The sequence below is a fragment of the Ambystoma mexicanum genome, chromosome 10 (genome assembly GCF_040938575.1).
Source record: "Ambystoma mexicanum isolate Mex_15411 chromosome 10, UKY_AmexF1_1, whole genome shotgun sequence".
Taxonomy (NCBI): domain Eukaryota; kingdom Metazoa; phylum Chordata; class Amphibia; order Caudata; family Ambystomatidae; genus Ambystoma; species Ambystoma mexicanum.
This window is the reverse complement of record NC_090932.1, coordinates 770,386,197-770,407,645: the sequence shown is the minus strand read 5'-3', so window position 1 is coordinate 770,407,645 and position 21,449 is coordinate 770,386,197. Positions and strand designations below refer to the sequence as shown.

The window sequence follows — 21,449 nt, the reverse complement described above, 5'->3', positions numbered from 1 at the left end:
CTGATTTGAATATGGTCTTTCTCCTTCCTGTATTGGCTTGGCAGATTGAAGAACGAAAGTCTGGGCGTTGCCCAGAGATATGCCAAAGTTTAATATTTTTAAACATCACCCCTTTTGTTTGACTTGATTCTGCCCAAAGTGACCTGCTGAACAAATCTCTGTGGTACCCCAATAGTAATCCACAAAGACTCCCAATAGCAAAAGGGCCAGCCCATGGGGATGAGACAGGCCTCATTAAAACATGCATGTCCTCCAAGTTGTGTATGGGTGTAGCAGCAGAGGTGTAAGTGAGGTAGAACGAGGAGGTAATAAGTAATAAGGAGAAGGCTCTGATAGGAGGAGAGAAGAAGTGAAGGATAGAGAGGAGGAGGATGATGTGAAGGACAGCAAGTGGAAGGAAGTGAAGAGTATTGACTTGGTTGAAGGAGGCATTTGACCAAGAGGAAGAAGGTGGAGCGTATTGAGGTTGTTAGAGGAGACATCAGGGAACAGAGATGAGATGGAGGAGAAGAACCTTAGAGAAGGGTGTCAAAGATAACAATAGGCCGCAGTGAAAGGAGAGGGAGGTAGCTAGGAGGAGGAGGAGGAGGTGAGGAGGATTAACTATCATGACTTTCCACTGCAGGTCCTTCTGGCAAGCCTGGAAGCTATGTTCGCGGCTTGCGGGTGCCATTTCTTCCACCAATATGGCTGCCACTGATATTCCCGGGCAGCATAGAATGTGGTACAGTAAATCCGCTGACCGCGTTGATATGCGCCGAACCTGCAATTGAGCCTTGCGTCTCAATGCTTGGCTTCTTCCTGCCTTGCTCATCACTTGGCTTGTCCTTGCCCTGCTCAGTGCTCTCCTGGTTGCCCTGCCCTTCCTTGTTCCTCGTTCCTTACCTGTTCCAGCTCCTTGCTAGTCTTGCTGCTGTTACCCTACCTGCTCTGCGCCTATGTGCTCTGTTGTTTTCCTGCCTTACCTCTGTGCCATTTTGCTTCCCTGCCTTGCAACCTCTTGCTGCTTCAGTTGCTCACCGGATTCCTGGACATCACCCCCTTCCGGACAATCCACAGACCATCTGCAGGTTTTTTCCCTCATTGAGTGTTTTTCCTGGCTTTTGGGTTGTCTCCCCGGGGCAGTCTGCTTGGTAGTTTACCTACTAGGCACGGTGGCATCAGGAGAGGCTCTCCCCATTCTTCATGAGACCAAGAAGAAAAGCCCCAAGGTGAAGGCAGCCAAGAAGGGCACGCAAAAGACTCCCCAGATATGCCTTGTCCCAAAATCTACAAACAAAAACAGACAGTTTGAGGCGGCCACAAACCTTTGCATCTGTGGACATGGATCCCTCTGTATAGGATTTACTGCGTGGTATGCAAGAACGCTGCACCGAGGTTAACAAATCTGAGGGCTGAAAATGCTGCCTTAAGACAACTGGTGTTGTCGCAAGATACCTATTTCCAGGAAGGAACTTCCATTGGGGGCGTAGTGGAGAAATGTGATGGTTCCCCCAAAATGTTGCGGTATTTTTGGACTCCTGTATGGTTCACTTCACTTTCAAGTCCTATTTCTACTCCACAGACAGGGCCAATTAGGGATTCATAATATCCCATCTAACAGGCAATGCCCTTACCTGCCCCTGCACCCCCCCTTAGTTGTCTCTGGAGACCCGCAATTAGACAACTATGATGGATGGATTTTTACCTTCCTTCAAGGCCATGTTTGATCGACCTGATATGGTGTTTTCTTCTCAAGAGAAACTATTGGAATTTCAGCAGGGATCACAGGATATGTTAACTTATGTGACTCGATTCAAGCAACTTGCTAAATAAGCCGACTGGTCAGCCAATGCTTGCTTTACTCTTTTCAGGAAAGCACTTAATGAGGAAATTAAGGATGAGCTGGCATGTGTTGCCTGGGCAGGCTCATTCCAAGCTATCCTTGACATGGCCATGTAAATCGACTACCGACTTCAGGAAAGAAAAACTGAAAAAAGAACATTTCGCTCATCCCTGAAGCTAACTCCAGTGGACCCAAGCCCACAAAAACCCCTCACTCTGCCAATGGGGAACCCGAAGCCATGCAGATGGGATCTTTACGGGTACCCCTTACCATGAAAGAATGCATTAGAACAGTTGAGTTGGGGTTGTGTTTATATTGTGCTTCACCTAAGCACATGGTACACAACTGCTCTATTCCGCCTAGGGGGTCGGGAAACGCCAGCTCCCATTCCTAAATAGAGCCAGGGTTCGGGAGGTCGATACTTGCTCCTTTTTCTCTGCTACTTTAGGGCCTGCAGTACGTTCTTCTTTGGTTGTTCTTCAGGTCTCCTGGCTGTCTGACCAAGGAGAAGCCCATTCTGTACTCGCCTTGGTGGATTGTGGGGTCATGGGGATTTTTCTGGATGACGAATGGGCCCGACCTACATTGGATTCCCCAAGAAAACAAGGAACAGATTCAGGCCGTAGAAAGAATCGATGGCTGTCTTTTGACCTCCGGGCCGATTACAGAGCGCTGCAAGCCCCTTTCTGTAACCATTAACAACCATCAGGAATACCTTTGTTTCGATATTATCAAGGCAGCTCACTACCCAGTGATATTAGGCATGTCGTGGCTTCACAGACACAACCCCTTTATACGTTGGTCTGCTGGTTTTCTGTTCCTTGGCTCAGAATACTGTCTTTCCCATTGTTTGTCCCAAAACTCAGACAACATCCAGAATCCACTGATTGGTTGCAGTGCACTAAGCCCACACCTGCCCCAAAGGTCCAAGATTCTCAAGAGACATGCAATGGAATCAACACCTTCATTAACAAAAAGGATCAGAGGTCTCATTGATGCTTCAAAACCAGACAGAACTCCACTATCAAACAACCAAGCATTTCCCCCTGGAACGACTTCACCCTCCTCTTCCCTAAGATTCTCGCAGAAACACTTGCTTCCCTTAAACCTATCGCTTAGATGGACAGCTTCCTCTCTCCCTACCTCAATAAGCAAATACACTGGCTCAGCATACTCCTCAATATTGTGGACTCCTCCCTCAGCAAAGGTGTATTCACACCTGGGGAAGGGCGCTCAGCCAATCAGGTGGCTGGAAAAGTGGGCAGGAATACACATTCTCTGCCCGCTGTTTCCGTCCACCCGAGGCCCTTCCCATGGTGGCACAATATTTTTTTTTATATGCGCAGAGGCAACTGGGAGCTTCTCCCTGTTTCCAACCCCTCCTCACCACCATCCCAAAACAAACCATACCTCTCTACCCACCTTCTCCCTCCCATTGAATTTACCTGCTGGACTCTGAGCTTTGTGCTCCGCCTCCGGTGCTACTCCTGCTCCCAGCCACCATAGAAATGGAAAAGGAAATTAGTCCCTTTTCTCTATGGCAATGGGCACTTTTTAATTTTTTTTAATTTTTTTTAGAGAGACTGGCTTCACTTGCGCAGCCAATCTCCTGAGGAAAAAAAATAAACCATTTACATTCTGCATAAACCCTGTAGTGCTAATAGCTTTCACCCCCGCTGTGGGGGGAAGACATGGCCAGTAACGGCCCCCGAATAGGCTAGCGGTTTGTTACTGGCCATGCCCACCCTGCCACCCACTGCGTGGTCAAAAGTCATATTACCAGACACCTTGAAGACCGGTCTCATACGACCAGTCTCCAACGGAACATCAACATACTTGATGGCTAAACTCCACACCTCTGAAGACTCGCACATCACAGCTAAATTATCAAAAAAGTTTGCAGCTAGCTGTAAAGAGAAGATTTGCAAGCAGTTGTTCTCCTGCCATCCCCAAACATTTGGAAATCAAATGTGTCTAGAAGTGCCCCCACCATTCTCCATTTCTGCCAAACTTCGCTCTTTCAACAATACCTGCCAGACGAATAAACATCCCTCCCTCCACCATCTCTACTGCACTATTGTATAAAATAGCAAGCCCAATTCTGTCTCCCTCCTATTGTAAAGCTCTCCACTGTTCTTGAAATAGGTTTGCTCTATAAGATATACAATAAAATAAACCGCAAAGAGGCAAGGTGCTGTATCACTGTGACTGTGAGTGAAATCATAAAGCACCTTGGAGATATATGCCTTTAGAGAAGCCGAAGGAGTCCAGTAGTCTCACAATAGGACTTCCCCAAACTCTTCATTGTTTGACCCGTGCTGACCCTGCTGATTTAGACCAAGGATGCAGATCCTTTTTTGTGAGAGATTAACCACAGGTTTGATATGCGTTCATCTAAACCCCCTTCTTTCTTTGTGGACTGGAACCAATGCTCTATTCCTGAGACTGTGCATAGTATTAGAGAACTTAATGGAGACCAGTATGGTTATTAGATTAGAAGCCCAGACACATTATACTTGACCATATCCTGACACCATTGGTTTACTGTATTCTTACTTTAGAATATCCCCTTTTGTTTCGGTTAGACCCTTGGCCCTCATCTGTGTTTACCCCAACCCTATCCTGACAAAGTTAGTCTTTGAAACAAACATCTGTCATTTTATTAAAGTGAAAAGGGTAGGCGTAAAAGGTTGTCTGCAGGCTTTGTCTTTTCTCGGAAAAATTTAGTTTTACTGGGACCTTTTCCTTGATTTTAAGTGTAGATTCTTTAGTCTCTTCTGAAGATGTTTTCTTGGCAATGGCATCAGTAAATTGACTAGTAACAACAAAATGTGTTAATTGTCTTTCAGTTCAAATTGTTAGTAAAGTAAATAATCATATTGTTTTCTTAAATTGTTCACAGAAGACTTCAAAAGCAAGGTCAAAATCACTCACTGCTGTGGATGATGACGATGGCCAAGATTCAACAGAGAAAGAGACCGGGCAGTTGCACAGGTTATTATTGTTGTTGTTGATCATTTGTGTATAGTGCAGTATGCCACAGTGGGCATTAACACATTTCTAATTTTCATTTGGGTATAGAGTCGTGGCCAGACTTCCATTTCCTACTCATGCTCTTACCCAGGGGACTTGATTATACGTTTCAAGTGGGGTACTGTTTATCATAGGTGGAGATGATTCCATGTCGCGAAGCTGGGGAAAATAGCTCATGCACATTCTAAGATGAGAATTCAAGCCAGTATCTGGTCAGCTAGTTTTAGATATCAGAGCTGTCCCATATGTCCAGCGAGATGAAAGAGCGTTCCATATTTCTGAGGTTAAGTCTGAGACAGATGAATCTGGCTTTGGTACCTTCAGAATGGCTTCTTAATTCCTTCATGAATTAAGTGCCAACCTTCAAAATTGAGAACTGGTGATGGTTTCAGTGACTATGCTAAGTTTTCCTTTGAAAAGGAGTGCATTAGCTGTGGGGAAATGTCATGATGCCGAAACATGCGCTTGTGAATGAATGTCTTTGGTGTCACTGAAAGAGATGGGAGTCGGTGAATGTACACACCAAGGGATTTCATCTAATGACTAATCTTTGCAGTGTGTGCAACCCAAACTAATTTGTAGGAGGGTAGAGGTCATGATGATTGGCGGTCTTCTGGTGAGAACCACTGTTGGCCTTTGAATATACTTTATTTAAAAGGCTCATAGGTATGATCCTAACCCACCACGAGTAACACAACAACATAAATTGCGCAAATAGAATAATACAAAAAAAAGTGTAAAACCATCACAAACATATATTTAAAAAAGTATAAAAATATATTAAAACTCCATGCTGAGCCATACATGTAGATGAAATGCAGGTGTTTGTTTCCTAGCATGGATGAAAGGTTTTACATTTTTTATAAAAGAGAGTAATGACGGACTTGGGCGTACGTTTTACTGGAAGTGAAATTCCATATATCGAAGCCTGGTAAGAAAAGCATTGTTTACTGTTTTTTTCCTTCCTTTCTTTGGGAATTTCAAGTCTAATTACATCAGTTCTGCGCACAGGTTGCAAACTACTATAAATCTGCAGTTTTTCTGCCAAATGAGTACATTTCTAAAACTGAAAGCTTTGTAAATTAAAAAGGCACTTTAAAAAGAACGCAAATCCTGCCAAGGAAAGCCAGTGGGGCAAAGCCAAGATAGAGGAACAAGGTCAGATGTACTAATCCGTACTATTCTCTTAGAGTTGGAAACACCCATTTCTCCTATCGTCCACAAATTTTTCCGACAAAGCCTGGTGTACTACGATACAAGACGCCCTCACTCACAAAATGGAGTTACTACTCTCTTAAGATCAATGCCAAAAAGGCCCTGTCTCACATCGAACCACTGGCGCTCGACCCGGATTCCCCCCTAGTGGGGCACGCACCGCAAACACTCCACTTTTTACATTTAGTCAAGTCATGCATGAACAAGTAGTGGCTACCATTAGGACATTCAAACCTTCCAACTGTAAAGGGGAACTCTGCCCAGCCCCTATCATGAAGCTCTGTGCCACTTCGCTCATGCCCATCATCACAGAGCTTGCCAATCCTACACAATGAGTATAGTGCCTTCCACATTCAAATCTGCCTGGGTCACCCCACTATTAAAAAAAACCTTCCCTTGACCCCTCGATCCCGACCAACTACTGTCCCAATACTACTAAAAATGCTGGACTGCTTTGTCTATGCTCAAGTTCAGCATTTCCTAGAAAGCAACCATTCGCTTGGAAAAAGGCAATCTGGATCTGGCTTCCGCCCTAAGCACTGTACAGAAATGGCCCTTCTTTTCTTAAAAATACAAATGGACTCCATCTGGGAGACGGTAACGTAACGATCCTTCTTCTACTTGCTCTCTCTGTGGCTGATTTGGTTGATCACAACATCCTCTGCCAACCACCTTAACCAGTACTTCCACTTTGAGGGGATTGGGTCCTCCGACGTATTCCATGTCTATGACAGTAATCACCACAGCTGTGCTGCTTTGGAAAATCTTCGGCATCTGCGTGCTGCGTCGATGACGTCGATACGCCACCCTCGAGGACCTCCTCCAACGGCCGAAGTCACTGGATGTTATAAGTAGGACGGTGTCCAGACATTTGGTCGACGCAATTTGGTCGAAAACCAAATGGTTGAATTATTTTTTTTAATTATATATATATATTTCGGGTTTTCGTTTTTTAAAAAAAAGGATTTTTTAGAAAAAAAGGGGGTTGGGAGAGGGGACTCCCCCCACACCCCCCCCAAAAAAAAAAAGTGGTGAAAATAAAAAAAATAATAATTCGACCATTTGGTTTTCAACCAAATTGGTTCGACCATTTGTCCAGTCGACCAATTTTTTTCGACCAAATGTCTGGTAACCAAGTAGGACGCATGACGCCCGTAGCCTCAGTTGTAGTTTGTTCCCAGAACGTGTGCCACCAGTCTTCTGCCAGTCTGACACACAAAGCCTTGCAGAAACGTAAGCTGCAATCGCATAAGAAATTCTGTAGCGGTGAAGGTAGGGAGGAAGCGATATGGAATACGTGGTCGGACCATCCCATCGAAAGAACGTTACCGGGTAAGAGAGTAACTTGTTCTTCGAGGGGGATCGGGTCCTCCGGCGTATTCCATATCTATGACAGACTCCCAAAGCAGTACCAATGCAAGGTGGGAAAAAGAATTTAGAAAACAGAAATTTAGCATGCCCAATCAAATTGTGGAGTAAAGGACCGCCTTGCCAAAGGCCAGATCCTGCCCCCGGATAGAATCGAGGGAATAGTGACGTACAAAAGTATGTACCGAAGCCCAGGTGGCTGCATCACAGATGTTGCGAATAGGAACACCCCTCTGCAGGGCAGTAGAGGCAGCCATACCCCTGGTAGAATGGGCCCGTAAGCCGACCAGTGGCTCCTTACCCGCCAAGCGGTAACACTCAGAGTTGGCTCAAAAGGGATCCTCTGCACTATTTTTCGCGACGATACACACATTTTCGTCCTGCTCTCTAGTGATCATGACACCGATACCATTAAAATAAATGCAGTTAATAGTACCATCAAAAATTTGATGGCCACTCACAACCTATGCCTGAATGATGAGAAAACAGAGCTCCTCGTCAATGGATATCCACACAGGATTAGACACCTTAAAGCCATCTTTTCCTTCTTCTGTATTGACGGCACATCCTTCCAGGTTTCAAAGCAAATAAAAACTCAGGCAGTTTACCTCAAAGCTGACCTAACTATGACCAGACACATCAATGCCCTAGCACCATCCACTGCCTACACAACTAGACTAATTTCCCTGAGTACACAGTTCCTCTCAGCGAGTAACTGCATGACACTCGCACAAGCATTGATCCTCTCGAATCTCAACCACTGCAATATCCTTCTTGCGGCCACCTCAAACAACAACATATCCAAACTCAAATTACTCCAAAATAAAGCATTTTGCTGTGCCCTCGGCCTCGAACTATCAGACCACATTACAACTACCAGACGCCAATCCTATTGGCTCCCCATCAAAGCTTGTGTGGAATTTAAAACACTATCACTCACCACTGTGTGCACAAGGATGCCCCCCAGCACGTTAACAACTGCATCACCCAAATTGCCCCTGCACAATTGCTCAGACCTAGTTTTAGTATCTCACTGTTTGCCCCCTTCTTCAAAAGAAAAAGGACTGGCAGAGTCAGCTTCTGCATCACAGCTCCCACATTCTGGAATGCACTACCTGCTCACATCTGCAAAGAACAATCATTCCCCACCTTTAAATAACTAGCCAAGGCCTGGTTGTTTGACGAATACAAGTGATAGTTTGAGCTCTATGTATTTCCTGACTTGTCCATCATGTACCTTGCTCTCTTACCTTTGTGCTGTTCTAACGCTGTGATACCCTTGGGTCTGGGCGTTATCAACAATAAATAAATGAAATAAATCTGCTTTGCTGCTGTATGAAATACGGATTATAAATGAAGCCACATTGCCATCAACAGTGCATCTTTCCTCATCTGTGTGCACAATGAACGTGTATTGCATATCAGACTGGCATTTTCATTTTTGGGAGGAATGATGTGATTTTCCTCAACAAGTTGAGTTGAAAGTAGGCAACTTGTGCCTTTTTCTCGACATTTTATTTTAAAGTTTGAGGATCCAAAAGGAAGCCCAACAACTAGCTGTCGCTGACTGTTTAGGCTTTAATTTGTTTACGGATAATGCGCCCAACCAGTTTTGTTTCCAATCTTCATTTTCCCCTGGACAGCCATTAGAAATTCAGTCTTGGGAGAGTTCACATTTATCCAGACTCAAGCCATCCAGACCTAAAAGTACGCAAAACAATTCCTTGGGCAGTGGACATCATTAAGGGTTGATACCTTCAAATAAGTTTTCATATCTTCTGCACACTGGTGGATGGAAATAAAACCACACGCTGCACCAGTAGGCCCCCAACATCCCCTCAAGTCAAAATGTGTTTTTTATATTTTATGTGATGAACCAACAAATGTTAACTATGTATGAACATGGGATTTTGGGGTAAACATAACTATGTGCAATGTCTGTGGTATTTGGTCATGAACCATATGTGGAATACCTAGATAATATGGTGATTATGTAAATGTATCCATTCCTTGCATGGTATGATATAATTGTTTGTCACTTTATGAATATATTTGATTGGTAATGTAGCCCTGAGGAAGACCTCCTTGATGAGGTTGAAACCATGTTGGCGGCTAAACCAGTGAAGGATATATATCAAACATGAACTATGTCAGAATGTTTTCAAATTGATGTAAAATACAAATGATGTTAATAGGGTAGGGAACATTGGTCTCGTGTTCAGTGGTAAAATGCATAAATACTTCCCTTATGCATTTGTAGGTACTCCAGTAATGCATCTGGGTGTTTGTAGGCAGCATCAGCACAGCTCTCCTTAAAAAGGCACATTATGATATTTTGGGGCAATGCCATCACAGGCATGTCTTTATAGCGGCAAATGCCAGCATTTTAGGGCAAAGCCACCACTGGTGTCATTACAAAGGGCAAATACTGACAATATTTGGGCAAAGCCATTATTAAAGTGTTCTAACAGTAGCAATATTGCCATTATCTTTTTGTTGCTGTCTCTGCTGTATATTCACAAAACATTGCAACTAAAAGCGGGTAATCTATTTGTTTTACTTCACGCTTACTGCATGTTTGTTGATGTGCTATATTAATAGTTTCTATTTGGAAGACATTGCACCCTATCAATGACCATAAATAATAAATAATTAGCAATTAAAAAAATACAAATATTTATCTATTAAATTATTTGCCGTCTTCTCGTATCATTGTTGCTTCAAAGCATAATTAATGTAATACAATCCATACACTTATATTTTAATCAACACTACATTAGTGGGCAAAAACGTTTCGTTTGTGGAGTCTGGAAGTGATCTGATTTTCTTTTTTAATTTGTGACCAATCATTTTGGCCTTATTACTTTCATAAAATACAAGTATCTGTAGTGCCAGCACATTCATTGATGTTAAAATCCAAATGTTTATATAATTAAACAAATATCCTAACCCTTTTGAAAGAAATACTGAACATATAAACAGCATGGATTTGTTGTGTATTGTCGTAATGTAAATTTGTTAATGTACATGTATGCCTGTTTTTAAGTGATCTGTGTTCCGTTTCGTACAGTTTGTCTCGTCCCCCCAAATCCAGACACAGGTAAGAATGATACCATGATAGCTGGTCCTAGATAAAGGAAGCAGAGATTGTCAATCACCCTCCCACAAATGATCCGTCTCTTCTCACTTAAATCTATCTCTCTTCCCTTTTTTTCCGCTCCTTCCTTTCTAGTGTAGAAATTACTTCTCTGTCTTAAGTGAGTGAGTGATGGATGGAAGTTGTGCAGTGTTTAGTCGTAATTTTGCCTTCTCTTTACCCTGATCAAAGCATTCTTTACACCTCTGGACACAAGAGTGCATCTCTGTTGTAAAAGGTTTTACATAAACCACTGAACAGTATTTGACACTGCCTACAACTCTGCAGAGATCTTGCATTTTCAGTGTAAGGAATTTAGCCTCATATATTAATATATATTTAATTTGTAGTCAATGTGAATATGTTTGCTTATTTCTTTCTTCAGCTGTTTAAGGGTTTGGTAATCTTACACAGCTGAAGAAAGTTCTCCCTTTTGTCCCTAATAAATTCCACACCCAGATAGTGGCAGCGTGTGTAAATGGAAGCATTGATTATTGCAATTCCATCTATCTGGCACAACCATCCTTTCTCACTCAGCGTTTGCAAGCGCTGCAAAATGCAGCAGTGCATATTCCGGTTGGAGCAGGTGTAACTATGGCTCGGCAAACTCTCCACTGGCTGCCGATTGAAGCCAGGGTCAAATTTAAAGCTTTGTGCATTATGCATCGGGTGCTGAATGGCTAAGGATGCTTGGCCATTCGGGAGAAACTGCTTAGATACATTCCAGTTCGATCTCTGAGATCCGCAAACACAGCTTTTCTGCATGTACCCAAATATAGGAAGAAGTGGCTGGGTGCCCGAGCCTTCTCGGTGGCTCGACCCAACCTGTGGAACTCTTTGCCCTACCATCTTAGAACTACAGTGGTTTCTCTCCCTTTCAAACAAAGTCTAAAAACGTTTCTCTTCCGGTGAGTCTGGGTTTCTTTTCTTTGTCCCTCCGTTTGTGGTGTTGTCTACTTAAGCGCCATGATGCCTTTGGTGAAAGTGCACTATATAAGTAGTTGATTGATTATTACCTCCTAAAGTTATGAGCATACCGTGGCAGACCTCATTGACATGTTTCACATGTTTCTTGACTTGACACTAAATCTTATTTAAGTCCCATCACTATGATGTATGTTTGTGATACAATTCTCTTTGATTTACACATTACATTATCATCTGTGATCCTAGGATGGTCCCTGCCAACAAGAATACTTGAGTGTTGAAATGTCTTCTATGTATTTGTCCCCACTGAAGACTTCATCAGGAGTAGCTGCTGCTGAAACCAGATCACATACTCCTCATAGGGCTCCTCACTTCCGTTCTTTTATAAAGTGTGTAATATTTATGGGAAACTACACCAGGCTGTACCGATGTACTATAGGTCTTGCCTTTTCCTAATCAAAGTGAAGTTTGTATTGAATTGTTCATGATGAATATTAATAGCAATAGGTAAGCCCCAAGGCAAAAACATATGATATACAAGTAACATTATATTATTGGTTAAAGAAAAGGATTGATTAATTATCCCAACCTGGCCAGCATAGTTACAAATTTGCTAAAAAAAAGTGAAAGGACTAAGATGAGGAAAACACCCAATATCCCTTGATAGCTAGGAACCCTGTTGTGTATGAGCTTAGTTTATTACTCTATTTTTGCTAGCGTTGTCTCCAGTAGAAATATGATGGTATATTTGTATTAATTAATGTTACAGAACACTGATAAGTGTTGAAGCTAAAGAGTTGTCTAATAAAATCTTCTTTAAACTCCCTTTGGTGCCTCCACTCCCCCGACTCATTTCGGCTGCAGGAGGATTCACAAGATGTGCCTCATGCAACCACTTGTTCCCGGCCTCAGACCCCCATGCACTGTGTCTTGAGTGCCTGGTGGCCGGTCATCACTGGGATGCATGTACGGCCTGCAGCGCTCTCGGTCACAGGGAACTGAAGAATCGGTTGTCGCGTTGGAAGTGGATCTTCCACACTTCTCCTCTCCACTTTAAGGACTTTGTCTCCAGGACCTCTTGTCAAGTCAAGGTAGGCCCTCCCTTCAGCACGGCTCCTCAGTGCGGCAACTTCTTCTGGGAGGTTCTTCTGGGTGCTCCAGGGGCAGACCTGAGGCCGTCCAGGCTACGCTCCCAAACCGAGGGGCTCAGGAGCCCTACTGGGCTGTCCTCGGAAGGGTGATCAAGTTTGTCTTCTTTTTCAACCCCAAGGGGTAAGGGATTGTCAGGTGCCACCTCCGGGTCAGTCCTCAGCACAATCCAGGCACCCAGCCTACCAGAGCTCTCTCTGATGTCGTGGGTCAGGGTGTTACGACTACCGGGCAGCCGGCCAAGGGCTCAATGCCTACCAGAGCGATCTCTGAAGTGGACACTTCTGCTTCGGGTGCAAGACCCAAGTTGTATCCTCCTGTGTCCGAGGCCTCTTGTGGCTCAGTGCATTCATGCCCTCCTGCCCAGGCCATGGCGCAAGGCTTAAAAATGTCAGAGAGACACGGAGCCTGCCATGCCAGCGGCCATTTTGGATTCAACTCGGGGCCCACCTGGGCTCTTGCCCATTGAATGGGCTTTGCAGGAAGATCCCAGCCCCCTTCCCTCTGGAAGTGGCAGTGGACTGTATGGTACAGGCATCTGGTCTCCTCTGGGGTACATCTTGTGAAACACTTGTGTATGAGCGCGATACAAATAAAATATCATATCATATCTCCCCATCGTAGCCTTACAGCTACATGCCGCAGATGCCTTGGTGCTTTGACCCGTAGTGGAGACCCAGCACCTCGAAGGGCCGGTCCCCTAGTGTTCCGATAGCTAGCGAGGACCACTTCTTCGACCGCTTCCTCCTCCTCATGTGTTCCCCTCAGATGACAGGGCTCCTGAAGGATATAGTAAGGTAACCCCGCAGATGGTGCCTCCCAGGCCTCCTCCTCTGGGTCTTCCACCTGTTCCTCCAGCACTTCCAGTTCCAGTGCCAGTCCCTCCCTAGGTCCAGGCACTACCAGTTGTCCAGACCCCTCCACCTCCTCCTGTACCACCAACGCCTCCCCCCAACAGCCGTTGGACCTGTCTTCAGCTCCAGACGTAGGGGGTGGGGAGGCCCCTGCAGTCACCTGTGCCCTGGGGCCCAAACTCCCCTCAGTATTTAAAGAAGCGGGGGCAATGATGATGATGACGCCCTGGACGATGAACCCCCTATATCCTTTAAGGCCTTTCATGACCACATCCAGGGCTTGGCAGAGTTCTTGGGTGACCCTTTGCCTGAGGAAGCCCACCAGGAGTCTGGAGTGCTAGCAGAGGTTATGGGCAAGCGCACCACAATGCGGTCTGGCATTCCTCTCCAGAAGGTCCTGCAGGTGGCGAGAAAGGTCCAGGAGAAGCTGAGGGCCAACGCCTAGATATACAAGAAGTTGGACATGAGGTACAGGCTGACGTACGTGGAGCCAATCCTCCTGGCCTCTCACCTGCACCCATATTCTTCAGTAATGGCTGCAGCCACACTATATTCTGAACCATAGTCTTTGTTGTCTTCCTCCATGGGAGCCACCTCCAGTTGTCTTTTGAAGGAGGACACAGTCCTCGAGTCTTGGGACAAACGCTGTTATTCCATATCAGGACTGCATCTGCGGCAAGCCAACTCTGACGCACTCTTGGCTGTAACTAACCAGAAGGTGTGACAGGAGCTCTGGGACTTTCTGCCTGACCTCCCTTTGGAGAGGCAAGCCTCCTTCAAAGCCGGTCTGGTGGATGCCCAGGCCATGGCGCGGACCTCATGGAGTCTTTGATCCCCCACATCCAGCAGAGGGCTGTGCTTGGGTTTCGAGATGAGAAGGACGGCGTGGCTGCATTCCACAAATTTTTCATCTGCCGTGCACGAGCAGATCCTAGATGTGACCTTTGAGGGCATGGACCTCTTTAATTGATCAACCGATGACCAGTTGACAAAGAATAAAACCTCCACTCAAACCACCAAGTCCTTGGCCATTCTGGCAAAGCCAGGGCAGAAGTCCTTTCCTCAGTCTCAGGGCAGGACTTAATTCAAACCCTGCATGTTCAACCGCTACCAGGGGTTCCGGGACCACGGTACACGGAGGCCTGACCAGTCGCCCAGTGACAAATGGAGGAAGTAGCATAAGACTTTGTACTAGTTTTACCGATGCCCCTCCTCTGCCCCCGCCTCTGATGCCAAGAAAGTGACATCAAGGTCAGGGAACACAGTTCTCCAATGGGGTCGGCCATCTGGCTCTTTTCCAGGACAGCTGCAAAAGTTCTTTCAATAACCTGTGGATCCTATCCATAGTCTCCACGGGCTTCAGTTTTTCTCTTCCTTTTCCTCTACCATCCTCTCCTCCTCTTCATCAGATCGATCCCCTGCTCATTTACAGAATGTCTGTTCGCTCTTAGCGATGATGCTGGTAGTACCGGTTCCTCAAATCTGACAGGGGCTGTGGCTTCTACTCAAGGATTTGTGTGGTACCCAAGAACAGTCAGGCTGGCCTGAGGGTTGTCCTGCACCTGTCATTTCTCAATCTGTCTTTACTGCTAGAACGCTTCAAGATGATTACTCCTGTGCCAATAGTGGAGGCTCTGTGTGCAGGGGAATGGATGTGTGCCCTAGACCTCAAGGATGCATATCTGCACGTCCCTATCTACTAGCGGCATCAGATGTTTTTGCAGTACACAATTATGTCATACCACTTTTAGTACAAGGTGCTGCCCTTTGGCCTCAACTCGGCCCCTCACGTCTTCACAAAGCTGATGAATGCAGTGGCAGGGCTTGTCGGCTTAGAGGGCCATCACATATACCCATATCTAGATGACTGGCTGGGGAGGGCGGGCTCCCTTAAGGGGTGCTACACTCCTGCCAGAGATTGGCAGATATTCTCCATCAGCTGGGGTTCTCCCTCAACCAGAGCAAGTCACAGCTGTGCTCCTCCCAGGATCTGGTTTCCTAGGGGTGTGTTTTAACAAGTACGTCCAGGAGGTGCTCCCCATGCCGAGAGGCTCCTCTCCCTTCAAAAGGCGATAGGGCACTTTCTGGCCAACTCAACCACCTCAGCATGGTGGTTCCAGCATCTTCTGGGGCTGATGGCCTCCTGCATACTCACGGTTCAGCACGCCCACCTCAAGATGAGGCACCTACAGCTCCGCCTTGCAGGCAATTGGGATCGAGAGACAGGGTCTCCATCGGACAGGATCCCAATACCCCCTCTCCTCCTGCCCAATGGTAGTTGATGGACGCCAATGTTAAAGTGGGCGCCCCATTCGCCCGACCGGTGCCTACCCTCATGGTGATGACGGACTCCTCTCTTTCAGGGTGGGGGCTACTCTGGAGGGCTGCATGATTCATGGCCCAGGCAAAAGCCCTCCTGCATATAAATCTGCTCAAGCTCATGGCAGTGGGCCTGCCCCGTTTCTGCCCCTCACCAGGGACAGATCGGTTTGATCAGGACGGACAATTCCACTACAATGTTTTACCTGAACAAGCAGGGAGTTACCTGTTCCCCCTTCCTGTCCATGGAGGTGGTATTGATTTGGAAATGGGCCCTAACAGAGGGGATTTTGGATTTTGGCAGTCCACCTCCCAGGGGACAGCAGTGCAGAAGCAGACCAGTTGAGTCGTTTGGGTTTCAACACCTATGAGTGGGAGTTCCACCATGACTCCTTGTTGCCCCTGTTCCAGCAGTGGGGGGTTCACATGGATTTGTTTTCATCTCCTCCGAATTACAAGTGCCCCCAGTTTGCTTCATGGGAAGGATGGGTTTGGGGATCTCTGGGTAACGCTTTCCAGATTTGTTGGCACATCTGCAGGTGCTATGTGTTCCCACCGCCCCTGCCCCCCCTCCATCTGCTTCACAAGACCCTTTGCAAGTTCCCAGGCATCGGTGGGCTGCAGCCTCATCCTGATCGCCCCACACTGTCCTTCCAGAGCCTGGGTTTCGGATCTGCTGCAGTTGTGCTCCCAGCGGCCCGTCCATCTTCAGATCCCCAACAGGGGCGTCTTGACGCAGCAAGGTGGGGGAGTGGAGCATCCAGACCCGGCCAGGCTGGCTCTAACAGTTTGGCTCCTGACAAGCTGAGGCTACAGCATGCTCAATTTTCAGATGACAATGGGGACATCATTCAACAGGTCAGGAGGCAGTCTACTCAGTCCCAGTATAAAAGCAAATAGACATGGTTCTGCCATTGGGCTCATGACAAGGGTCTGGATCCTTTCACCAGTCCTCTGGATGATGTACTAGCCTTTTCAGCGCACCTGGCGTATTGTGGGGTTCCGGTGGATACCTGCCGCACTTATCTGGCTGCCATTCGGTATTACAAGAATTCCAAGAGCATGTGTTTTCAGTGGCCAACCCAGTGGTAAGGCCCACATCAAGGGGTTGTCTTAGCTTTTCCCTCCGGTGCATGGACCGCAGCTGGTCTGGGATCTCAATGTGGTTCTTGTGGCCTTGCAGTGCAAACCCTTCGAGCCGCTGGCCTCTGTGGGCGTCCAGCTCATAACACTAAAAACTGTGTTGCTGGTAGCTCTCACCTCTGCACACAGGCTCAGCGAGCTGCAGGTGTTGTCTTCGTACAAGCCTTTCACCACGTTTCACAACAACAAAGTCATCTTGCGTACTCACAGAAACATCTTGCCCAAGGTGGTGTCTCCATTTCATCTGAATCAAGAGATCTGCCTGCCGGTGTTCCTCCCGAATCCGCCGTCAGAGGCAGAGAGGGCCCTTCATTCCTTGCTTAATTTTTTGCCGCCAAAGGTACTGGTACCGTCCCCATGTTGGGGGTCACCCCACAAGGATGGAAGAAAGGGAACTATGGACTATGAGTATTCTAGTCACCACAGTGAGTTACTTTAATTATTTCTTTGTTTTCATTTAAAGGAGTGCATCTGTGCGGCCAGCAGCAAAACGATACTGGGGCAAGATTTGAGAAAGAAAAATAGTTGTAAAGCCGATCAGTAGCTGCAATACAAAAACAGTGATCTTTTGAATTCCATGTTTAAATACATATGGATTACACATGCATTCTGTGATAGGACTGTCATTAAAAAAGAAAGTGCACAGCTGATAAGGAGAATGCAAGTATTCACTTTGCATATTATCCTAGCAAACATATTCAAAGTCCATCCCCCCCTTGTAGGTCACAATGCTGATTTCTGAAATCAATTATTTTTAGGATCCACATCTCACAGGATGGTTTCCACTAACATTCCTGACAAAAGTTCCTGTCGCTACCTTTTTAAGTGGGCCATTGGACCTATCTCCCAAAACAATGTGTTGCTGAGTAAGACACATTTTCCCTGCACCCATACAATTTTCGGGATCAGTGCCAACTACATAATATGACTACAGGTGTCATTCAATTTCTTTTGCTTCACCAATGCTTTGAAATACTGTGAGAAGGTCTTATATTTATTTCAGAACTTGAAGCAGCTTGATTTTACTTTCACCTTTCTTTCCGGGGGTTATCACTTTAACTAAGCCCTGGACCATCTTTTATTTAATTGGTTGCTATAGACACTTCGCAGCTACTGACTGCCATTTTAAACATGTTCATCATTTTGAGAACACCCATCATATTAAAAAGACTTCTCTTGAAAGAAAATCTTTTGTTGCATGTCAAGACAAATCCTTTATTAATTATGATGCTAAAGTTAATTTTCTTAGGCAACTTGCCCTATGTTTTCTTAAGCTTCTGAATGACCAGCAGTTCAAAGGATTCTTGAGGAAATGCATATACAATGTGTTCATCCCATACAAGATTACCTTTCTTATCCACAACCGCTTGCGTGTTGCACTAGATGATAGGTATTATGCTATTTTTCCTTGTTCTTCTATGGTATCCTTCTTACTTCTTTAGATTGATTTGGGTATGTGCAAAATAATTATTGTTTGATGTCATTTTATGTAGTCCTTCTGTCCACTGCTTATTTTCCTCTCTTTGGTTCCTTTTCTGTCCTATGTTTTGTGCTCTGACAGAAAGGGACACATGTCTCGTTGGGGGGTGGGAGGATGATTGACAGTGTTTGCCTCCCAATTCCTTTAGGTGGAGCCAAACCACATATGGCATTTTACTTACTTGTGCCTGGATTGGTGGAGAAGATGACCTTGAAAATCACCATTACCGGTAAGGGTATTATGCTTAAATATCTGTGTTGTTTCTTCAGTATGTGCACACTAAACATCTTCATTTCGTACGCAATGTTACAGCCAATTGCCTGTGAGGTGCAAAGCCAAATCCTCCTGCACAAGTTGTCATCCTTCTGGTGTCCTCAGTCCTTATCCTTCATGTCTTTGCTTTTAGGCTCTACACATTTGGAACTTTGTCTCATCACTAAATATCTTATTGTCTGAGCTCATGGATCACCTTCATATGGTTTACTGGACAACCGTTTCTCTCTCAAAATACTTCCTTGGCGGTTTTGTCCTACAATAATAATTCGGTTTTTTTTTATACAAAGGAGGTGTATGTTCTCCTGTTAATATAAAATGTACTCTGGTTCCTGTCTCCTACATTTTTAGCTGCCTCATATATACATGGGAAGTAGAGAAGCAGATTGCTCATATTCGCTGTCTAACTTTGGAACAGCAGCCCCCTTTCAATCAGACTTGTCTCCTCTCAGTTGCAATTGAAGAAAGGACCCAAACCCTCGTCCTTCATGCAACACATGACTTTAAGGAACTGACACCTTTACCCTCCATCCACAGCCAATGCACTAATTGAGTGCATCATTCACTCATAGTGATACTACCATGCTCCCTTAATCGTTCCCCATACATTTCTAATCTTTTGCAAACATTTATCCTATGTTTCCTTTCAGTTATGTTTCCTGTTCTTGTAATTTGTTGTGTATGCCGATGGATAGGTACTTCCATCTGGATGCGTAGCTCTCAGCCTGGCCTCACTGATCCATAGGTGGTCCAAGAATAGGTTTCAGACAAGGCGAGGTAGGCAAAGCAGGAAGTTGGAGAAAAGAGACCTTCAAAGGCACAGCCACATGCTCCTGCAGGGGCTCAGAATACCCAGGGAAGACTTTTCAAAGGAAATGAGAACAGCAACTGTTTGCAATAGATGAAGGAGGGCGAGGAGATGAGCACAGATGAAATTGAGGTATTGGAATTGGGTTTCAATTTCTACAGATGCAGACACAAGAATAGACATATACAAATGTATTAGAACGACCAGATGGGCAAAACGTTGTGAAACACGCCTCAAGGTGAAGCAGCCACTGAGGACACAACATCCGTCTTTCAATAGTCATACATTTGCAGAAATGTATATTTAAGAGGACCTGGATGAGCATGGGGCTATATCAGAAAGGGCACTAGAAATGAACGCTTAAGAGCATGTGAGCTGTGTGGATATAGTGTGTTAATACAGGGCTCCCCGCAGAAAGTCCCAGATTGTACTGGAAATAGCATGAAGGATAAATAGTAATGTCATGAATACAGAGTATTCAGTCACAGAAGTAAGACCCTGAGACGGTTAACAACTCTCAGTGAAGTTTGGTGATATAGAATTGGTGAATAAAGAGGTTTGTCTGTAAGAAGTGTATCCGCAAGTATTAGATATTCAACTTCAAATACTATGTCTGGCTGAAAAGCTTTTGCTATTGGGAATTAGTGTATACAGGCACACACTTGCATTGCATATATTGAAACATGAATGGGTGAACCATTGTGAAGATTAGGGTGTGCTTAAAAGTGCATTTGTACCCAAAGCGGATAAGGAAATATATTGATAAACACAATCATGAATATTGCAAACCCAGTGTAAATTAATGAAAAGTCAGTTGCAGGTAGGAAGCCAAAGGAATCAATAGCAGTAGAATTGGTCCTTCAAGAACGTTAATCGTAACATTTAACTCAGACCAATCGTTGGCTAGTAAGTTGGGCTTTTGCCAAACCTACCTGAAGAAAGATCTACTCATTAACAAACAATTTTGTAATTGTATTTGTTTGCATTATTTTTGGTAAAATGCCTAAAAAAGGCAAACTCACAAATGTCCTATTGTCTTCACATTTTAATTGGAAGCACTGCTGATACAATATATCTAACTAAAAGACTTTTATTTCTACAGAATAGGGCGTAGGAGAAAAACTATGAAGCTGTGTCGTGCCCTGTCTGACTTGGTTGTGTACACCAATTCAGTTTCAGCCCAGGACATCATGGATGATGGTAAGCGTTGTCTTGAGGCTTTATAACCTGGTGCTCCCCCATTGATACTTTCACTATGGCACTTGTGATCTTTTCCTTTGTACAGAAACATCTTTATGCAGGGGGTCGGGTGAACCGATGCGCCTGCCCATTTTTTATTAGGTGCTTATACAGGAAGTAAATACTGTTTCAAAGCGCCCACAGGGCAACAGGGAGGGGACGTGAAATAATTAAACAATGAATACAAATTAAATACATAAAGAAATATTAAATACAGTGGGTGGGGGTGAGGACAAACCTACTACGCCTTGTGAGTGTTCAGAATTTGCAAGTGCAGAAAGGCGGGGGAATGGGGTAGGTACTGTTGTGCTCATGAGCAACAGGTGAAGTGCAATGAAGGGTAAGTGCGAGCCTCCACCAAACAAGCAACTGTGAGATTAGCAGAGGAAAGTGGGGGAGAAGCAGGGGGTAAAGAGGAAAGTCTTGAGGAGCTTCCGGAATTTAAGAAAGTCCTGCTCAAGGTGAGCAGGACTTTCTTAAATTCCGGAAGCTCCTCAAGAGCGAGGGGCTGTTCCAAAGAAGGGAGCCAGCTGAGGAATGGGATGGACCTCTTGCCCTCTGATTAGCGAAACACTTTACACACAAATAGTTGGTGCCAGAGGAGATCAGGGGTGTAGAGGGGGAAGGTTTAGTAAGAGAGAGTTGCCGATAGTGTGGTCCCAGACAGTCTTGTGGATGAT

The 21,449-nt window shown here is 45.2% G+C and overlaps 1 protein-coding gene across 6 annotated transcripts in view; it reads left to right on the top strand.

Annotated features, from left to right (window-relative positions):
* Positions 1 to 21,449, top strand: part of PLCH1 (phospholipase C eta 1) — a 1,334,702-nt gene that overhangs the window by 1,114,225 nt on the left and 199,028 nt on the right. For 4 of the 6 annotated variants that reach the window (XM_069618420.1, XM_069618421.1, XM_069618419.1 and 1 more), the window contains 3 exons: positions 4,728 to 4,819; positions 18,598 to 18,678; positions 20,633 to 20,730. In XM_069618420.1, coding sequence (XP_069474521.1) covers positions 4,728 to 4,819; positions 18,598 to 18,678; positions 20,633 to 20,730 — 271 coding nt within the window. The remainder of the gene's footprint in view (positions 1 to 4,727; positions 4,820 to 18,597; positions 18,679 to 20,632; positions 20,731 to 21,449) is intronic. The other 2 variants (XM_069618423.1, XM_069618424.1) reach the window with 1 other exon arrangement.